General features: G+C 50.0%; 1 protein-coding gene across 3 annotated transcripts in view; it reads right to left on the minus strand.

Moving 5' to 3' along the window:
- CCDC120 (coiled-coil domain containing 120) overlaps window positions 1-19,187 on the minus strand; it is a 352,506-nt gene that overhangs the window by 47,726 nt on the left and 285,593 nt on the right. For all 3 annotated transcript variants that reach the window (XM_085629697.1, XM_085629696.1, XM_085629698.1), the window contains exons 3-4: window positions 13,570-13,731; window positions 2,094-2,190 (exon numbers count right to left, since the gene is read on the minus strand). In XM_085629697.1, the coding sequence (XP_085485823.1) occupies window positions 2,094-2,190; window positions 13,570-13,611 (139 nt within the window). In that variant the 5' untranslated portion in view covers window positions 13,612-13,731. The remainder of the gene's footprint in view (window positions 1-2,093; window positions 2,191-13,569; window positions 13,732-19,187) is intronic.

Below are 19,187 nucleotides of genomic sequence, written 5' to 3' on the forward strand. Positions count from 1 at the left end.
CGAGCGACATTTTGTAGATTATAGACAAACTCATAATGTCATCCAACACTTCCAAGCCTATAAAAGAACTCTGTGACCTTTAACAACAATGCTTCAAGATTGCAGACCAACCCTATATGCTCTTTACCCATAACACTTAGTCTAGTAAGTCCTTTACCAAGAACACTTCCAAGATAATAGAGTAACTGTGCATTACTAACCAGCAGCACATATAAGATTACAAACTGTGCAAGTCAAGTAAAAAACACTTCCAAAATTGTGTGACTGTGTGTCATTTTCCAATGAGATTCACACAGTTCTAGACAAACTCTACATTTTTAGCAATACTTTAAGGTTTACAGATAAACTCTTTAAACTAATAACCACAATAGTTCCAAAACTATAGGGAAACTATAGTTTGAACCAGCAGCTCAAAGACTGGACGCAAACGTTTAGGAATGACACTTAAGAATACAAAAAACTCTGAAGACTGAGCTATCACTTCCAATACACAATCTTGATATATTAATTCCCAACAAATCTTACAAGATAATTGGCAAACCCCTTGCATTGTTATTCAATACCACTAGGTTCTTTCCTGATGAAGGACACTGCCCAGATTATACGTCGTCTCTTCTTCCTTCTCCAGTGATACTTCATCAGTGATGGACAAACTGGAAAACATTTTACAACAAAACCTCCTGGATCATCAATTGTCTCAAGGCGATCTTACTCACGCTCTTACAAACCAATGATAACCAGTGGGGATTCCGCCCAGCATAATGCCAGATTTTTGTACAAGTACCTCAAGTGGATCTCCTGAAAATTTGGTATAAATCTGCCGCTTGTTGACCAAGGTTGAGCAAGACTCCAGTGTTAATTGATAATCTTACGGTTAAATTTGTGGGCGTTGGAGAAGGGTCTACTGCGGAGATTAACCGCATGGTGCAACATCCATGTCTTTCAATGCAAAACATTAATTGAAAATATTCACTCTTATGTCGTGTCGGACTGGGGACGCTGATTAAATAAAAATGCCCACTATTAGCCGTATGTTCTAGCCCTGTACCTTCCCTGTGAATAAGGTCTTAACACCAAAACAAAATAAATTTCAGTTTAAGATGGTACCATCACAGCCAGACAAATGTGGACTCAGGGTAAACTTATCTTCACGTGTAATGCGTATCCCAAAGGACATATCTACTCTGGAGCCCACATTAGCAAAGGGAGAGAGCTGGTGAGGGGCACTTTCATCACTAGATGAAATGCTGCACATTGGTTGGCTCCTTATATCACCAGCTATAATGAAATTACGCGGTAGCCACGAGCGCAGTGGCTATTGCTCACCTCCTGTGACAAGTGCCAGCACTTTAAATATTCTGATGGACATGTGCTCGGTTGAATTCATCATCGAGGAAAATCGGGCAAATCCAATCACCTTTTGTTGATGAAAAATTGGTCAAATGTGTATTCATCACTCCTGGATGCTCAGAACCAGCCAGCCATTCAGGCATTGAAATCTCGCAAAGATTTTTTAAGGCCTAAAAAGTGAAGCCCTTTGAGGAGTTCATCCATTCACCATGGCCCGGTCAATTTAGAACCCATTCAGTGTGTCAGATACAGGGAGGGATGTCATTTCAGGGGAGGTGGTGGCGGGGGGTGATGGGGGATCGATTTGCCAAGAGAATCATCATTTCTCGTCTTCTGCCAGTGGTTATTTCGAGGACACGTTTCGTATTTTTTCTGGGAAGTTTACAGCTTCATGTGTGGTGAAGGCTGGAGGTCTGCAATCAGCCCAGTGGCAGCTTTTCCTTTGGTGCACATACATGGGGTGTGTGGGCCTGCAGACAGCGGGGAGGCGCAAGCTTCCCCGCACTCCTCAGCCTGTTCTTCTCTCTAGATGGGAGAGGACAGCGTAGGAGAGTGAGAGAGTGAGAGAGTGAGAGAGTGAGAGAGTGTGAGTGAGAAATGGAGAGTGTGAGAGTGCGTGTACAAGAGTTAGTGTTATTGAACTGAACCGCACATCACGGTCACAAGCACACAACGCTCATCCATGCAGGTACGCCTGCATTAACTTCTCCCAATTCAATCTACACTGGGCACAGTAGTGGTACCTGAGGAAGTGTAGCTGGAGGGGGTGATCAGCTGACCTCTGACCTCCATAGTTGGTGTCCCAGGCCTGCTCCGCCCTCTCAGCAAAGGGCTCCTCACCTGTAAGAAAGCAAAGAGAATCTCTGGTTATTGTCCCGCCAATGCTGGTCCATTACTGTCCCGCCAATGCTGGGCCATTACTGTCCCGCCAATGCTGGGCCATCATTGTACCGTGAATGCCGGGCCATTATTGTACAATTCCCCATGCCATTAATGGGGCCATCCATTGTAAAGAAGAATACAGTACTTTCTGGTCAGTTCTGCGTTGCTCACAACCACCAAGAGGCATGCTACAGCGTTTCATCGTTTGATGATGTAAGCAGGGATTGAGGCATATTGTAGCATCGTTCACCAGATGGAACATGCAAGAGGGCGGCGACATGCCGCGTACCAGGTGCCCCCACCCCCAGCATTACATGTGGATCCAATTCAAGCTCTCATCCCATTACTCTCACCTTCCACTTCCAACAGAGACCTGTGCTGGAGGCCAGAAGCGGATTCAAAAGAGTGTTCACGGTGACCACCTCAAGGGGGCGCCCCGATCCGAGCGTACTCTTACCACAATCACACCATAGCTTTACTACAACTCTACAATGCATTTTCTATGATCCCACAATGCCCTTACTACCATCCTACACTAGCCAGACCATGATCCCTCAATACCCGTACCACGATCCCACAATGCCATTCCTACGATCCCAAACTAGCCGCACAACCTCACTACATTGGGAAACCTCACCCGCCAATACATTCAGGACATCCTACATTAAATGTCCTTCTAACCCTGCACTTTGATTCGTGCCTAGAAACTCATAGCTATGGGATGGCTGTCCTCTCACTACTGATGTGTCATTTCCTTTAGTCCACACTACATTTTGAGTACAGGTAAAACTTGGGCATTTTTAGAGCTTTTCCACAATATGGTTTGTCAAAGTCCTTTGATCTTCAGGGAGAGCGCTCCACAGAACGCGGTCAATGCCGGAGAACGTTTGTCATAGCTAAGTTTGTTTTGAATTTTGGTGGTTCGATAAGGAAGGAGTCCTTGTACCCTGAAGTATGTGATCCTTCCCAAGAACGCCAACAAATGTAATAGGTATAAAGGGGTCTTTGGGTGAATGGATCTGAATGTCCAGCAAGTTTACTGTAAATTCCAACCTTGCTTCTAATGGTAAACAGTGGAGGTCTTTTAGTAGGAGTTTCACGTGGTCATCATTTTCTTTCATCAAAGGAACAAACCATCGAGTGACGCATTACTTTTAATGGGCGATGGTTGTTTGAGGTGAACCTATGAGCAGGGCTTTGCCGGAGCCCGGCAGCGAGATCTTTAGAGAGGGACCTGCTGGTGTTAGTGGTGGTGTGAGGCAGTTCTTTAGTTTCTGGAGGGAATGGAAAAAGTAATTTGCGGTCTTGGTGACTTTGTTTGTGAAACGAGGGCGATAAGCAGTGGACTGCAATGAAATCCAGTAAATGCACTACAGGCAATAGGTTCGGAGAGAAGCCAAGCAGTTTTGGTTCAGTCGGTAACAAGGAGTCACATTTGCTATGGTGTTTTGGCGATACAGGAGGAATTTGGTAATCTGTGCATGGAACCAGGGTACGTTTATAGACTTCCATTGTTGGGTTTTCATGAAGGGTTTTTTTTTTTTTTTTACACAGAGTTTTATATAGCGTGAACTTGACCCATATCTGGTATCGGAGCGCTTTACACAGTACCAGTTGCATTACATTTTTGTTAGGCACGGGGAGATTAAGTGATTTGCCCAGAATCACAGGATGTTCAGCGTCATTGCCGAGACTCGAACCCGGTTCCCCAGATTCGAGGTTGACCGCCCTAGCCGTTAGGCCAACTCCATAGTATTTGGACCGCTTCCACAGTTGCCTCTGATCTGCATATTGAGTTATCTTTACATTTGGATGGATGGGGAAGAGGTTCCATCTATAGGTTAGATGATGTTGGCGCTAAAAGAGAAACCCATGGGACACCGCAGGCCCTGTGAGCGAGTCTGTTTATCATGAGTTCCTGATCAGATATGAACGAAGCGGCTGCAAGACTGTTGGCGGCAGAGCCTTTTGAAGCCGGCTGCTAAACTCAGGGACTCTCGGCAACTGCAGCGGAAACCCTAACCAAATCTCCGGACATTTCGGAAATGGCTGAAAATGTGGCTTCTTCCCAAGTTACTCGCAATGACTCTTTAATCAATTATCGTTCAAAAGTTTAATGCAGCCTCAGGGCACTAAAATGTAGGTTCTCTAGCGCCAAGAAACCAGTGGCAGCTCCTCCGCTAAGGCAGAGGAGCGTTGCCCCACTGCCAGGAGCAGCAAAGAAAGGAAAAAAGAAAATGATAACGGAATGGTCTCATTTTATTTTTTCCTCCTGCCACGGCAGTGCGTGAGGGGGCGGGGTGAGCTGCAGGGGAGGAGTGGTAAACACTCCTGTGCGCAATGAATGTTTGGTCGTCCCTCTCAGGCTGCCCAAAACAGTCATGCGCCCTCCCCTGTTCCCCATGCAGCCTGCATAACGAGCATGCCCACCCCTCCAGCCCCTGGCTGAGCGCCGTGTCCATTGGAGCGTTGGGATTCGCTTAGGGGTGGGAGCCTGGCTGCCTGCTTCCTGTTCCAACCTGGAGTTGGACACAGGCAGCAGGAGAGAAGACGCACAACCTGGCGGCAGCAAGGTAAGTTTTTGTTGGAAAACGAGGCAGCATCTGTGAGGCCTGCACAAATGACTACATTTGTCCTTCACTGGAAACCAAACACCCAATTGTAGCACCCGACTCTCAGAGGGTAGCGTTGCAGAGCAGTCGGAGGCTTACTCAAGGGAGGTGGTGTGGGCTAGTAATCGCCATTTGCAGGTGCACAAAAATAACTCAATAATTGATTGTCCAGTCTGTACTTTGTTTTATAAAAGTAAGAGTACATTTATTAAACACACACACCTCAATGCTATGCACCAATTTTCAAATATACATAAGCTGTTGGAATTACTTTGTGACATTGCATAACATCTCCACCCCTCCCGCAGGGGGGGTGGGGTCTAGTACCACCACTCCCATGTATGCACATCAACTTGCCCCCGATGCAGATAGTTGAACATAACCTGGAGCGAGGGCCCTGCGCACTGGCACCATCCCAGTGGCGACCCACCCCATTACCTAAACCAGCATTAAAAAGGGGTAAACCTGCCTTGGTGACACATGACCCTGACTGAGCATCTCCTACTGACCATAAAGTATGCACCTCTATATCTTAAGGGCTAGCAGTCTGGGGTCTTCACCCAAGCGCAGCAGCAAGAATCCATGTTTACGCACACTTTAGAATGACAGTACTCATCACCTTGGTTGAGCATTTGAACGCATTGCAATTACAGCCCCTAAAGGCATCACAGATGAAATCACAGGATTGCGCATATACAGCCAGACACCCTAGCAGGACTGTCTGGCAACATAGCCCCACTTGGCTTATGACATCTCCTTACACATGTGACTTCCAGTCCCTTCAAAAGAAGTACTCCTGGCAACTACACTTCTCCTTCTCACTTTAAAAGGAATCACAGGTAAAATCATGGGGGTTACGTAAATACAGCCAGACCCCCTAGCAGGAAGGTCCAGCATCATAACTCCATTTAGCTTAACATCACTTTACACAGGTACTTCACTTTACACATGTGACTTTCAGTCCACCTAAAAAGAAATAACCAATAGTAAATGCATTTCGGGGCAATTACACCACTTCACCTCCAGGGGATGCACTTCTCCACAAATCCCTGTTAGACGGACCGGGAGGGTCGGCCGAGGACAAGGGGAGAGGTCTCCGGGGAGAGCCGTCTCCAGCGATCGTACAGATGAATAACTTCCCCCCCACAGATATACACCACACAAGGATAAGATTTAGCGTTCTTTATAGGTGATTTCTTAAGGTACGATGAAATGGTACAAGGAGGTCTGGACTCAGGGGTCCCCTCGATTCGAGTCTCTTGGTTTGGGGAAAGGGGGTAGCGGGACAGTTTGGTTACCAGTCTGGTAGCTGAGATGGTATGGTGGATAGCTCACAATCCTCGAGCTCGGTGTTCTAGCTTGGACGGGCCGCGGCAGCGCCAGCAGGTCCCGGTGAAGATGGTCGTTACACGGTCCGCGGCAGCGCCAGCAGGTCCCGGTGAAGATGGTCGTTACACGGTCCGCGGCAGCGCCAGCAGGTCCCGGTGAAGATGGTCGTTACAAGGTCCGCGGCAGCGCCAGCAGGTCCCGATGAAGGTGGTCGTTACAACGGTCCGCGGCAGCGCCAGCAGGACCCGACGAGGATGGATGTTGCAGAAGGCCGCGGCAGCGCCAGCAGGCAGGACGATAGTTCCCAAGGCAGGGCTACGGCAGCGCCAGTAGTCCGTCAAGGCTGAGTTCTCTCGGTGTCTCTCGACTCCAGGATACAACTGCCTTCCTGCTCTGCAGCTGCCCTAGTTATAGGTCTGGCGCCCTTTGATGTCCGGACCCTCGCACTTGGAGGTCGGGGGGTCCGGGATGAGGGAGTCCAGACACCCAGCAGGGGGTGGAGCCAGCGCCTGGGGGAGCTGGAGGGTGATCGGCACCTGGCGGGGGAGAGCCCTCGACGCTTCTTTCTCCCATTGACCTGCCAAGTGGTCCGTTCACCTCCTGGGTGGATGGTGGTGCCGGGATGTCGGGGCCGGCCAGGCCCAGGGTTAGGGTCGGGCTGAGGCCACGCGGCCTCGTGGCGCAGTGTCCAAGATGGCGGCTGATCCGGCCGGGGGAGCCGGTAGTGGTTCGGCCCCATGATACATGGATGTCCGGGGGCAGGAGTTCCGTTGGGAGACGGGGTGCGGGTTGCCCTTGGGGGTAACACCTGGGAGTCCGGGGTTTGGGCCCTGTCGTGCGGGGAGGGAGCAAGCCCTTCATGTGGCCTGTCCAACAATCCCCAACTCAGCCCTTTACCTCATGATGCACTTCTCCACACACCCTCAGCTGTAGAACAAAAGTTCCAGCCTAGAAGGTGTTTAAATGCTAGCGGAGCCCTTGAGGGGTAGTTTCCTTTAGGTCCCCATGACACGGAGGGTGGGACTTTTCTTCATGCGGGAGGGGGGGGGGGGGAAGACTGCTTCTCCAGCAGCTCCCCCAGCACCTTTACACAAGTGAGGGTGACCCCCCCTCCTCTGGGGGCCACAAAGCACCAAAACGGCAGATTTCCAAATGCCGGGCGAGGCATTATGGGGCGCTTCATGCTCCTCTTCACCAGCCCCCGCCACTGGGAACACTCTCCTCCGCCCTCGGGGTCCCTGAGAGGGTGGAATCAGCTCGGTGCTATCTTCACTGGCTCCCTGCACCAGCCTTTCGCCTGGCTCTTGTTCTGTGCCTCTCTTCTCCCTGCGCAGAGGCCACTGCTCCTGCGCACCGGTCCTGGGCTCTTCTTCTGGTGCTGTTAGGGTCCTGGGGGCGGTCAGGGGGTCTCTCCTTCCAACTGCCCATTGCACCAGGCTCCAGCACCTTCATCCTCAGCAGACCACACCCCAGAGAGAGCTTCTCTTCCTGTGCAAGCACTTTTTAAAAGTGGAGTAGGGGGCTGGCAGGAAGTCCCTGTTGGTTCTATCAAACAGTGACGCATCACTTTCCTGCCCCTGCTCCCTCCTTGTCCAGCCTCTGGGTTTGTTCAAAAGGGCATCTTCCAGGTTCTTGGGCCACATTTCTCTGAAGCCCCATCCCCCCCACGCTGCCTTCGCTCTTGGTGCAGCCTGGTGCCTGGCACCTAGTGATGGATGAGCCTGTAGCCCCACCCATCATCTCTTCATGGAGAGGAGGCCCTCGCTTGTGGAAGAAAGGTTATCAATCCATCCAGCTGAGGTCAGCCCTCAGCCTGGGTCTGGTCATGGCTGGCTCAGAGAAATACCACCGTTCTGGATGACCCAAAAGCAGTACAAATAGGACTTTGGACTCTGCAGAATACTTCTTTTCACATTAGCTACATTGGACTTAAGTGCGTGTCTGGAATCTGTAGGCCTAACGGAAGTTAATCTAGCCATGGGCCCCACATCCCCATAGGGGAATAATGAAGTGAAAAAACAGTAAGACACACTGACTTTCCCTGGCATGTTTCTTTCCAGTGTATAAAGCCTATTCCATGTCACCACCCAATACTTCATAAGTCCTGCCACACCATTCACTTTGTAGCTGCTCCTTGACTGCGCACGCTAGGAATCTCCCCTGCGCAGCCCCGTACATGTGTGCATGTACACATGTGTCTGCATGTAACCAGCCCGGTGTCCCTTACTCCAGCTGCTGCGCAGTGGCCTGGTCAAGCCAGGGGAACACCAGTAAAATCCCCATGCATTGTCTTACATCCTGAGTTCACTGTGGGTGAGTCCCAACTTATGAGGCTCCCCCGCAGTAAAAGCTCAACAATTAGGGGCTCAAAAAGCAAAAAATCCGGGCAGCCCATAGTGTCCGAACCACCTTCTAACAGTTTTTTTTTTTTTTTTTTTTGAGAGCATCCCGCTAGTCTGCACCTGCCCCCCCTCCCGCGAGCTGTGCGCCAGCCCCTGAAAAAAACCCTGGCTTGGGTGTACCCTGCACTTAAAATAATCCGCCCAATAAATAAATGATGCAAACCAGTTTAGATATTAAGATTTTCCTGCAAAACAATTGTGGTTGTGGCGCCAGCAGGCAGGAGCTCATACCGGACTGCAGGGTCGCTTACCTTTGTGCTAGCGTGCACAGAGTGCAAGTGCCTGGTTGCCGGAAGACCGCATCACCGGTGGAGGCGCAGCTGGGCTATGTGGAAGGTAGGATAGAAGTTTGTTTCTCAAGAGAAATATGTAGGGAATTCTACTACACATTAAAGTTAGCTGTTCCAGGCACACAAAGGGGCATTGCTTGATCACTGGCTCACAAGCTATGAATTCAGGGGGCACCGGTTCCAGACAATGCTCTGTAGCGTCTGGCCAGTCTCTATGGCAATGTCCAGGATTGAACACATTTAGGGCCTAACTTGGATCTTGGCGGACGGGTTGCTCTGAAATATAAATCCCATTATATCCTAGGGCTCTTAAAACTCTTAAAAGGGGATAATGCAGCCAGGGTCATCAGAGTATCTGGGCCTCCACCACAGTGGAGGTTCACACTTCTGCCATTCTAATTGAGGCGGCCATCGGGTTTCTTGGTCCGGTCACATGTGCCACAGCCCTCCCAAATATCAGTCACCTATTTGCCCATTTGAACGACGCTGCTGGACCTTCTGTGATATCTTAAGAAAGTTGTTTTCAAGAATTCCTAAATAATTGCTCTTTTTGGTAGACCAAGTGTAGGAGAGTAGGGTCTGCTATCCTATGGTCACCCCAAATTTTTGCTTTTTGCTTCACTGGTTTTTGACATATTGAGGCTGTGGGCCTGCCAATCAGACCCCCAGCCTGCTGTTCTCTCTACTAAATTAAAACTATGCACCTAGGTGCATAACCAATTGGAAGTGGATCACCCTGTCAGCCCCTGTACCAGTGTACACTAGGTACCCAGGGCATTGGTGTACCCAAGGCCTGCCAGGGGCTGAAGCATGTATTATGCCACCCCAGGCTTGGCCTAACAATTTGACACAACTGGCTGATCACTCAGCTGGGGTAAGTTGGTGTAATCACCTCTTACTTAGGTGTAGTATACCTATACCTAACCTTAAATGGGACACCTGGTAACCTATAAGTCACTCCTCTGGCAGGCCTTAACAATCCTGAAGGCAGAGTGCTTGGTTCCATGTGAGATGGTGCTCTGGCATGAGCTGAGCCTGTCTGCAGTGGTCGGAACAACTTCCTTCTATTGTTTCCAGATATCGTCATACCATATACTCTTAAGTGCATTATGAACCTCGCGGTTAAATGCTATCTTTGGTTTGGCTTTATCAAAACATGTCGAGTAAGGTGTCATACGAATTGGAATACTAACCCCTCGCCAATTCTGGCGACGGGGTTAGCATTCCACCCTTCTAGAGGGACACGACATGTACAGTACCTGAAACCCGGGTAAAATCAGACATAGCCTCAGCTCCACAAAATGGATGCTGCCACCACAGACACAAGTCTGCCCTCCTGCTGCTGGGAGTCCTTCCAGCTTGGGAGGTGTGGACAAAGGGTTTCCTGCCAGGGGAGGTGCGTGCACCACCCCAGACAGGATTTTGTGTATTGGTCAGGTAGGGCTTGAAAGAAACCAGACATGCCTGTGGCTCACAAGGAGCCTCGGTGCATATGCCAGTTCAAACCGGTCCTGGGGCACACCAGTCCCGGGCCTGGGGCGAGCTGGACAAAGGATTGGGGGTGTAACCACCCCCCTTCCTGGTCCCACCCATAGGGAGGGACCTAGCAGGTAGTCCGGCCCCTAGAATCCGCTTAAAGGTAGGAGCTGTGTCCTAAGACTTCAGACATCCTGGAATCAACTTAACACTAAGAAGAAGACGGGAACTTCGACGCTCTGCTGCACAGAGGACTGAAGCCAATCTCCCCTGTGGTCAGGGAGTGACCACCTTGCTAACGCAAGCACCATCCAGCGAATCAACGTCTGCTTTGCCGCCGCCTCCCGCCGGAGCCCGAGCCCAGAGACCGACAAGACCTGGACCTCCAGACCTCTCACCGCCCGATCCACAGTCCCTGAAAAGAGGAGACCCGTGGAGGCACCGAGACACGTGGAGCCAGCCATCTTGGAACGACTACGACAAGCTGACAAGTGCAACAACCGAGGCTCCCTCCAAGTTGTGCTTTGGGATCTGAGAAGCCCAACACCCGAGCAGCATCTGCACCAAAGGTGAGCCCTCCAGCATCTCCACGATCTGTGTGGGGCCCTTCTGCATTTTGCCACTCGACGCGCCTAACCGGTTGCTGGCCCGCTGGCTAGTAGCCATCTTGGCGACGAACTCTACGAAATACACCGCTGGTCTGGTTGCTCCAGACTGGCCCTTGCTCCCCTCCAAAGGAGCAGTCCTTCTGACCTTGCTGGTCAGAACCATCAGCTTATTTTCATCTCCTACAACAATTGCTTTTGCCAAGGCTTGTTGGCTTTGATCACGTCGCCGACACCGCCGACAGCGAGAGCCTGCGTGGGACAGCTCGTGAACCGACTCCTGGACGTCGTCGACCTCCAGGGACCACGTGGCTGCAGAGACAAGCTACACCTTTCTTCCTGTTGGCACCCGACATTGCCTGGTACCCACCTGGTGCCACGCTGGTCACTGGCTAGTGACTGTGAACACTGTCCCCTCTGCTTACAGGTCTTCAACATCTCCGATCCACTCTTGGATCCACTGCATCTCTCCCGGACCGACCGCCTGCAGCATCTTTGTCTTCAGGCTCCACGGAACAGATAGAAGAAACCCGACGCACTTCGAGGCCTATGCACCCGCTTCCTGTGGGTGAGGTAAAGCTGGCACACCTGTGCCCAAGTGTAGTATTACATCTCTAGTGCCTGTGTTCCAAATCTTGAGTTCCTAGTCCATCCGGAAGATCCTCTTTGCAGTAACTTTGTACTTTTTACGCACCCATTGAAACCTATGGGAGCACGCGTGTGACTATTTGCTCTGCACACGCCACCCGTGGACCTCCTGGTCACTAACTGAAGTTAGCTCCTTGTAGGCCCAGCGATTCTAGAGGCCCTAGGCCTTTTCCCTTTTCTGTTCGTGGTACTTATACCACTATTTTAGTATATGGTTCGAGTGGCCACCAGGGCCTATCCATATAAAGTGCAACTTCTGTGTATTCTGTGATAATCTTGTTTGACGATTTGTGCTCCTGTGCTCATAAAGAGACTAGGGGTTACTTTGAGAAATAAATACATATATATTTTGAATATATATCTGTGTGGTGTCCTTTCATTGGTATAAAAGGGGGTTACATTTGGTAAAACAGCTGGCTTAACACGCTTCACGAGTTTAGCCTCAAAGACTGCTTAGCCTACGCTACCACTAGGGCAGCTAGTCCGAAAAGGTTGACTTACAACCACACCATAAGGGTTGCTTGGCATGGTACAAGGTGATCACTGTAACTAGTGAGCATCATATACCAGGCCAACTTCTCACACCAAGTCTGGCCATTTGCCGATCCGATCGCATGCCCTCTCGGGCTGTTTGGGAATCGTCCATCAACAGAGAAGCAATGACAGGGTATTATTTTGTATTTGTTTATAAAGTTTTATATAGCACGTACACGACCCTTGCGGGTATCAGAGCGCTTTACAGTGTTTAAGGAGATTGGTAGAGTAAAGAACATAATCACCACCAAGGACGGAACACATTATGAAAGAAGCCCCAAGAGAGACCATCACAGGGCCCAAGACATACAAAAAAGGGGTTTAATACTTCTCCTACCTTTGACCGACACAAAAGCAGATGGTCACAGCCATTGGAAGCACAGAGGGGCAGCTCGACAGACCAAACTGCTCACGTCCCCATGCCCCGAGTACCATCTGGTGAACTCCAGTGAACTGCACCACATTGGATTATTCCGAAGGAAGGTCACCCCACAAAAGAACACGATTATGAAGGTTCTTAAAGTGAGTGACAATCTCTATAAAGAAGATCCGGGGAACCTTAAACTTTCTCCCGGTTTAAGGGCTGTCGGGCGCAAATGCTCCGCGCCTATAGAAATATTGGCCTTTACCTCCTGGAGAGAACCATGTGGTTGTGGAAAGCAAAGTACTAACTCAATACCGTGTTAACCCCCAGAGACCATGTTCTGGTTTTTAGAAAATATACATAAATCGCAGCTGAAAGCTTAAGTGACATAGTCCCGCCTAGGTCTGTCCTGAAGTAAGAGCGTGGCGCCAAGGACGCCTTTGTACTGACTGAGAAGCATGCACCGACATTTAGGGGTACTGCACCACTTCTATTGTGCGTCAGAACCCTGATGAGGCCCCTAAGCGCTTGCATCCTCTTCAGGTTTCTAGGCACTATTCAAAGTGTAGGGAAAGAAGGACATTTAATGTAGTATGTCCTGACTGAGAGGTATTGGGCTTGGCGTGCGAGGTTTGAAGACATGTGCCCAGTAACTGATGCCTTACAAAAGTGTCCTTCATTCACCAAGGCATCTAATTAGATCCTTTTATAAGACGTTTGGCGGGCAGGTTAGAGGGTGCACATAGAAGGCAATTTTATTATCAAGGCATGCACTATGGAGCCCCTGAATAAGGAGATTAAATCACTTTTGCTGCCCAAAGCTTCCATAAATACCCTTCTATAAGAAGTCTTGGGGCAAGAAATAAGGGCAGGCAGAGGAACAAACTTATTATTCAAGAGATTCACCAATTAAACAACCTTGTACTAGATCTCCAGCACCACCGCTCGTAGGCCAACCGGCTCCACCTGGAAAAAGATCTCACCACCATTTTTAATTGCATCAAAGTCTGGAAACTAGGCCCAGTTTTTACTGCTAATTTACATTTTTGGTTCACCCTCTACCCTCAGAGAACTTACCGTGCTGGGTGTATCAGGCGGTCCCGGGCGGCTGGTGGCCATTCACACGGCTGCCACCATCCCCCGGAGGCGACGGGGTCCCCATGCGGCCCCCAGGAAGGACGGAGACTGGAGTACGGCTGGGGAGCTCAGAAGCTGCAGACCTGTCACTGCACCCAATGTCTGCAGAGAGAAAGAGAAAAAAAAAAAATTGGAGTAAGTCAATCTCATCACCCCACTTTCTAATTCACTCCTCCCCACCTTACGAGACGGCCAACAGCGCGGGATTTCATAGGACATTACCAACTGTAAAAAAAAATAGCCGCATTTGCAAACTGGCTCTGAAAGGGGCAAAGTCAGTCGCATATCAGGTATGTGTGACACGACGGACTCTACCCCTGCTGCACCAGCCTTTCAGAGGCAACATCCGGTCAGGAGCTCGGTCCAGTTATTACACAGTCCACCTCCATCTGCAAGACCTCTTTCTTCCCGCCCAAAGTTGGAGCGCTCATATGTTTGGTTAAAGGCTCCCTCTGCCCCCCCCCAGGCGGGACGGAAACAGTCCATAGAGCCCGTCACGGGGCAGGAAGCCCTGGAGCCTGGACTCGGAGGGAAAGTGTCTCAGGAAAGGCCTGTACGTGGTGGCAGAGGGGAGAGGCAGGCCTGGACCGGAAGGGAGAGAGTGAAACAGGAAGCCAGGCAGGAAAGAGCGCTTAAGTGCCAGGGTCTCGCGGGAAAGCGTGTTTGCACGAGGGAAGGAAGGCAGAGAACGCGGGAGCCCAGGAGAGGGGCAGAGGAGGGCAGAAGGAGGGCCCGGGTGGGCGAAGAGGCATGTCAGTTCATGCTTGCGAGGTCCGGGTGGTGCTCCACCGAGAGCCTGCGCATACTTTCCAAGACTAACGATTTAGGAGTCACTTGGCAAACCAAAAACCTACAGATTTAGGGAGTCATTCACTGATTTTTGGGGAGCAGAGAAAGGTGCTTGCTAAGAGCTGACACTCCGCTCCTTGAGCTGGAGCGGAAATCTCAGGAAGCCTTCGAAAGCAGCATAGCTCCTTGAATTGCCCGCTTCTCAGCAGCTCCTAGAAGCCCCGACCGATGACCGTGCCAGGCATTGATTGATGCAGACGTGTGTTAGGGAGGTTAAGTCTGGCCACAGTCAAAAAAGGTCACCTATTTGCATCATGACATTTATTTCATCTTGGCCTAACGGCATGTGATGTCATTTCCTATGATGGCGCCATCAGGCCTCCAGACTCTTAAAGTAATTTACAGTGATGTCATCATTAAGCCAATTGGCGGATCTGGAATCTATAAAGCCCTCTTTTGCTCACAGAATGTTAGCAAGTGTGGATTTACACGTGTCCTGGAAACCCTGGGGGTGAAAGGGCTCCTTACCCCTGCTCCCCGAAAACTGCTTCTTAAGCATGTACCCCAGTAAGGGCTCTTAAACCCAAAAAAAACAAAAAGGGGGCGGGGTGAGCGAAGGGTTACTAACTGCCACAGAGGCCAACAGCGGTTTACCCCTGTTCTTTAGAGAGAGTTCTTTTACCCTTCACATAGAAGTAAAGTGTAACGTTTCCTCCATTGTCCCACAGAAGGGTAAGGTCTGTACCCTGGGCCTGTGCACTGACCATGCTGCCAGACAACACAGATACCTATGAGAGGTGCCCTTTGCTGTTCACTTACTCAGGGCACTGATCTGTGCCACTGTTCCGTGTGCCAGCCGGGTACATCGCGTCCTGTCACTTGGGGACTGACAGCCACACCTGCAGGTCTCGATACATCATTTTAATGAAACGAGGGCTCGGTAGAAGGGTTGGGCGTGAGTCACGACTCCTGAGTTACTGCAGTATTTCTGGGAGTTCCTGGTGCATTCCAGGGGCTTCCACGTGCCCTTGGTAATAGCCTGGCAGCCTCACCTGGGCAGGACGTGTCATGGATGATGACAGCACCACAGCGCTAGGGAAGGGCCACCGGGCCCTGCCTAGGGCTCCTCATCTATTTTGGGCTCAGAGACCGGTTCTTTCTGTGAACAGGTTCTATTTTGGTGGTTGGGACTGATACCGGTCTATCTGGGGAATTGTGTGTGTTAAGGAAGTGGGTATGTGGCTGTCGCCTCGCCCTAGCCTGGTATCCTTGCCCTAAGCCACTGCCAGGACAAGGCGGTGAACCCAGGCCAGAGTCTGAAGAACCCCAAGATGGGGAAGCAGGACTGGAGGCGGTCTGGGTACCAGACTCCCATGCCACAGAAACCAGGCAGCTTACTTAAAATATCACGTTTCATGTGCTAGAGGTGGGTTCAACAGCAACAAATCCAGAAATGTGCCAAAGCTTTCGGTGCAAACCTCCCGTATCTCTGGACTGTGACGACCACATCCCTGCTCACAATTCAACCAACATGCGGAGGTGAATCAAAGAGAACAAACCTTCTGAACCTTCAAAGACTCCTCCATCAACAACCTAAAGCTCAAACGCCGCTCTCACTCAACCAGCTCCACATCCAACGTCAACGCCTTTCCAAGAGACACTAATGCTTTTCTGGAAAACCCAAGCGCCAACTAAAACACGCAGGCACAAGCTGAGACCCTCAGCACCACGGTGCGCCAAGACGTGGTTGACAACAACCGCTCCATCAGTCGTCTGGATGAGGCACGGCCAGAGTTTAAAGCCCCATCTCTTGCAAATTTCACCTACATAATCTACTCTTTCAAAGGTGGCCAATAAGATGGTGTTTTACATTCCTCTTTCATAACAGCGCTCTCCCCTCCTCACCAATGTCGAAGCCTCCCTCCATCGCTCATGGCGTCTTCCCAGATGCTCTCAAACCAGTTCCGATCCCCCGACTCCTGAAGAAACCACACTAGACCCAGACGACCTTTCCAACTACTGGCCCATCGCTCGCCTTCCCTTCATGGACAAGATCATAAAAGAGCCGTCTAATCTCAACTTTACCATCACATCAACACCAGCTAACTCCTGTCTGGCCACTAATATGGCTTCAGCTCACACCTCCTGCAATGGCTGGACCTCCCAGTCACCTTCAACACCATAGATCACCCCCGCTTCAACTACAACTTGAAGCCATGAGTGGGATTCCCAGAGAGGTCATTCCCTGGTTCTCCTCCTACCGATCCTTTTAACACCAGTTCATGGTCATCGGATCTCCAAGTCCCAGAAGATCCCCCTCACCTCTGACGTCCCCCTGGGGTCCCATGCGGTTCCGTTCATCTTCAGCCTCCACAGGGAGCCCCTTAAGATCTCCTCACTGGAGACAGCATAAAAACACGACTGTGACAAACGCCGCTCCTTGAAAGTCTCCACCACTTCACGCATCCCGTGCCTCAAACACTTCCTGCACATCACCCGGACCTGCAGATCCAGCCGCCACCTGAACCACAACCCACCAGGACAGAATGCCTGTGCTTTGCAAGAACAACAAACGGCAACTAGCCCCAACCTGTCTCAATGACAAAGGGCTGGACAGATTCAACCCTCAACTTTCACTCTTGATCAAGACACTTGGTTTCACTCTGGAGTCAACTTCACCTTCAAGGAAGTTACTGCAAAGGAAACTGACTAAAGAAAGAGAAATAGCTCCTCTGAGAAAGCAACTTTGCAACTGCTGATCACGCCCTCCCACTCCTGCATTTTTTTGTTGCTGCAGTTTATGGCACGAACTCAATCCGAAGGTATAAGAGCGCTTTACATGAGCACCAGTAGCGTTACAGACGGACACATTCATTTTGTTAGGCACGGGGAGATTATGCGATTTGCCCAGAATCACACTGTTGGTGTGCTTTCCTGCCGAGACACGAACCCAGTTCCTCAACTCTGAGGTTGACCGCTCTAGCCGTTATGCCACATCCTCTCCCCCGTATTTGCATGGTGGCAATGATCTGCTCCGTGGTCTCCTAGACTCCGCCCCGGTCCCCCTTAAAGGGACCTTAAACGCCACAGCACGTCTCATTCATGACCTGAAGAAATATGAACACACCACCCAATCCTGATGGAAATCTGCTCACATTGCAAGTCCACATCACCTTCAAAACCAACTGCATCTTTTACTAAGTCTTCACAACCATCACATCTCCCTCACACGTTCACCCCTTCCAGGGGCTCCTGGCGCACCTGCAGCTAGGACACCATCAGACTGGAGACAAAAAACAAAACAAAAAAAAAAAGAGCAAAAAATGAAAGGAAAGTCAGCAGACATCCTCAAATCTATGAACCAAGGATGGTTCCAGTAGCGATCCAGACTGTGCCAACCCTACCCAGATGTCGGCAGGAGCCGGGATGCAGCTCATGAAAGAGCACTATCGTGATGCGGCAACAGTCCATGTCTGCACCAGAACCCCGCTACCCCCAATCACTCGTTGACTGCAGCTTTGTCTTTGACCCCGTACAGCGCTCCCCGACCTTTTGGTTAGGTTTGTGCTATACAAATACTACGTACATTCAGAGATTATTATTTTTTTTTAAATGAACGTGTGTGTCCTTGTGTAACGCAACCGGTGCTCATGTAAAGAGCTTGGATACCTTCGGGTCAAGTTTGCGCTATATAAAACTCCCCCCCCCCCCCCCCCAAAAAATAAAATAAAAGGGTTGTATGTAATAAAGTCTCATTCAAAAATGTAGTGTACAACAATGTAGCCCTCTGACAAAAATGTCAATTCAATTCGTGTATATGTATATATCTATATCTATATCCATCCATCCATCCATCCATATCAAATGGAAATACAACAAGCACTGGCAAAGCCAATAAGTCTTGCCTGAAAGATCTATTGGGTGATGCTGTACAACATCAGCAAAAAACTTTTTTTTGCCAATGCTCTGTAGCAGCCTGGAAAAGAAAAAAAAATTAAAAGAAACGCGTCATGAAGCAGCCCCCATCATATTGTGGGTGAACACTTGAGTGATGACGTATGTGTGCACGCATGCGCAAATCTACGAAATAATGGACCCTTTTTTATTTACCGATCCTAGATTTATCAATAGATTAAAGAAATAAGTGAATCGGAGTAGAGTAGAAATGCTTTTTTTTTTTTGTAAAGGAAGGGCGAGCAGAAATTTGCTGCCTGACTACCCAAAAAATTAATTATTATTACATAACAATAAAAAAATAAAAAGGAGAAGGGGGCCTTGCTGGTAGCAGCTCTTCCTCCAGGCCAGAACCAGGCTGAGAAACGGAAGTAGGCCTGGCTGATGTGTCCTCTTTGGAAGAAGAAGCTGAGCTGCTCCCTGTAAGGACAAGAGCGTGACCCAGATGACAAAGACCAGTCATTTTGTACTTCCAAAGTCTAAAATTACCACCACTACCTACAGGGCCCTCTAGCGAATGATGTCACAGGGGGGTCTTGCCAGAACGCCCATCGTTGATGATGCAAGAGGACACGTGTGAGTACTTTTCACAAGATGGTCCCTTTGAGTACACCTGCTTCTCTAAGTTTTGCCTGCTGCGGCAGACCGGGAGAGCCAGACATGTGCAATGTTCCTCCGCGTGGATTCCTCCGCCAGGCCAGGCCACCATTGTCGAAGGACTCTTGCCGGACCCCCTCCTGCCTGCTCCATGAACCCTTGGTGTTTGCAGAGAACGACAATGCTCGCTTGTCCTTCAGCAAAGCTCTCCATCCGTG

Source organism: Triturus cristatus, chromosome 10, assembly GCF_964204655.1.
Source record: "Triturus cristatus chromosome 10, aTriCri1.1, whole genome shotgun sequence".
NCBI lineage: Eukaryota > Metazoa > Chordata > Amphibia > Caudata > Salamandridae > Triturus > Triturus cristatus.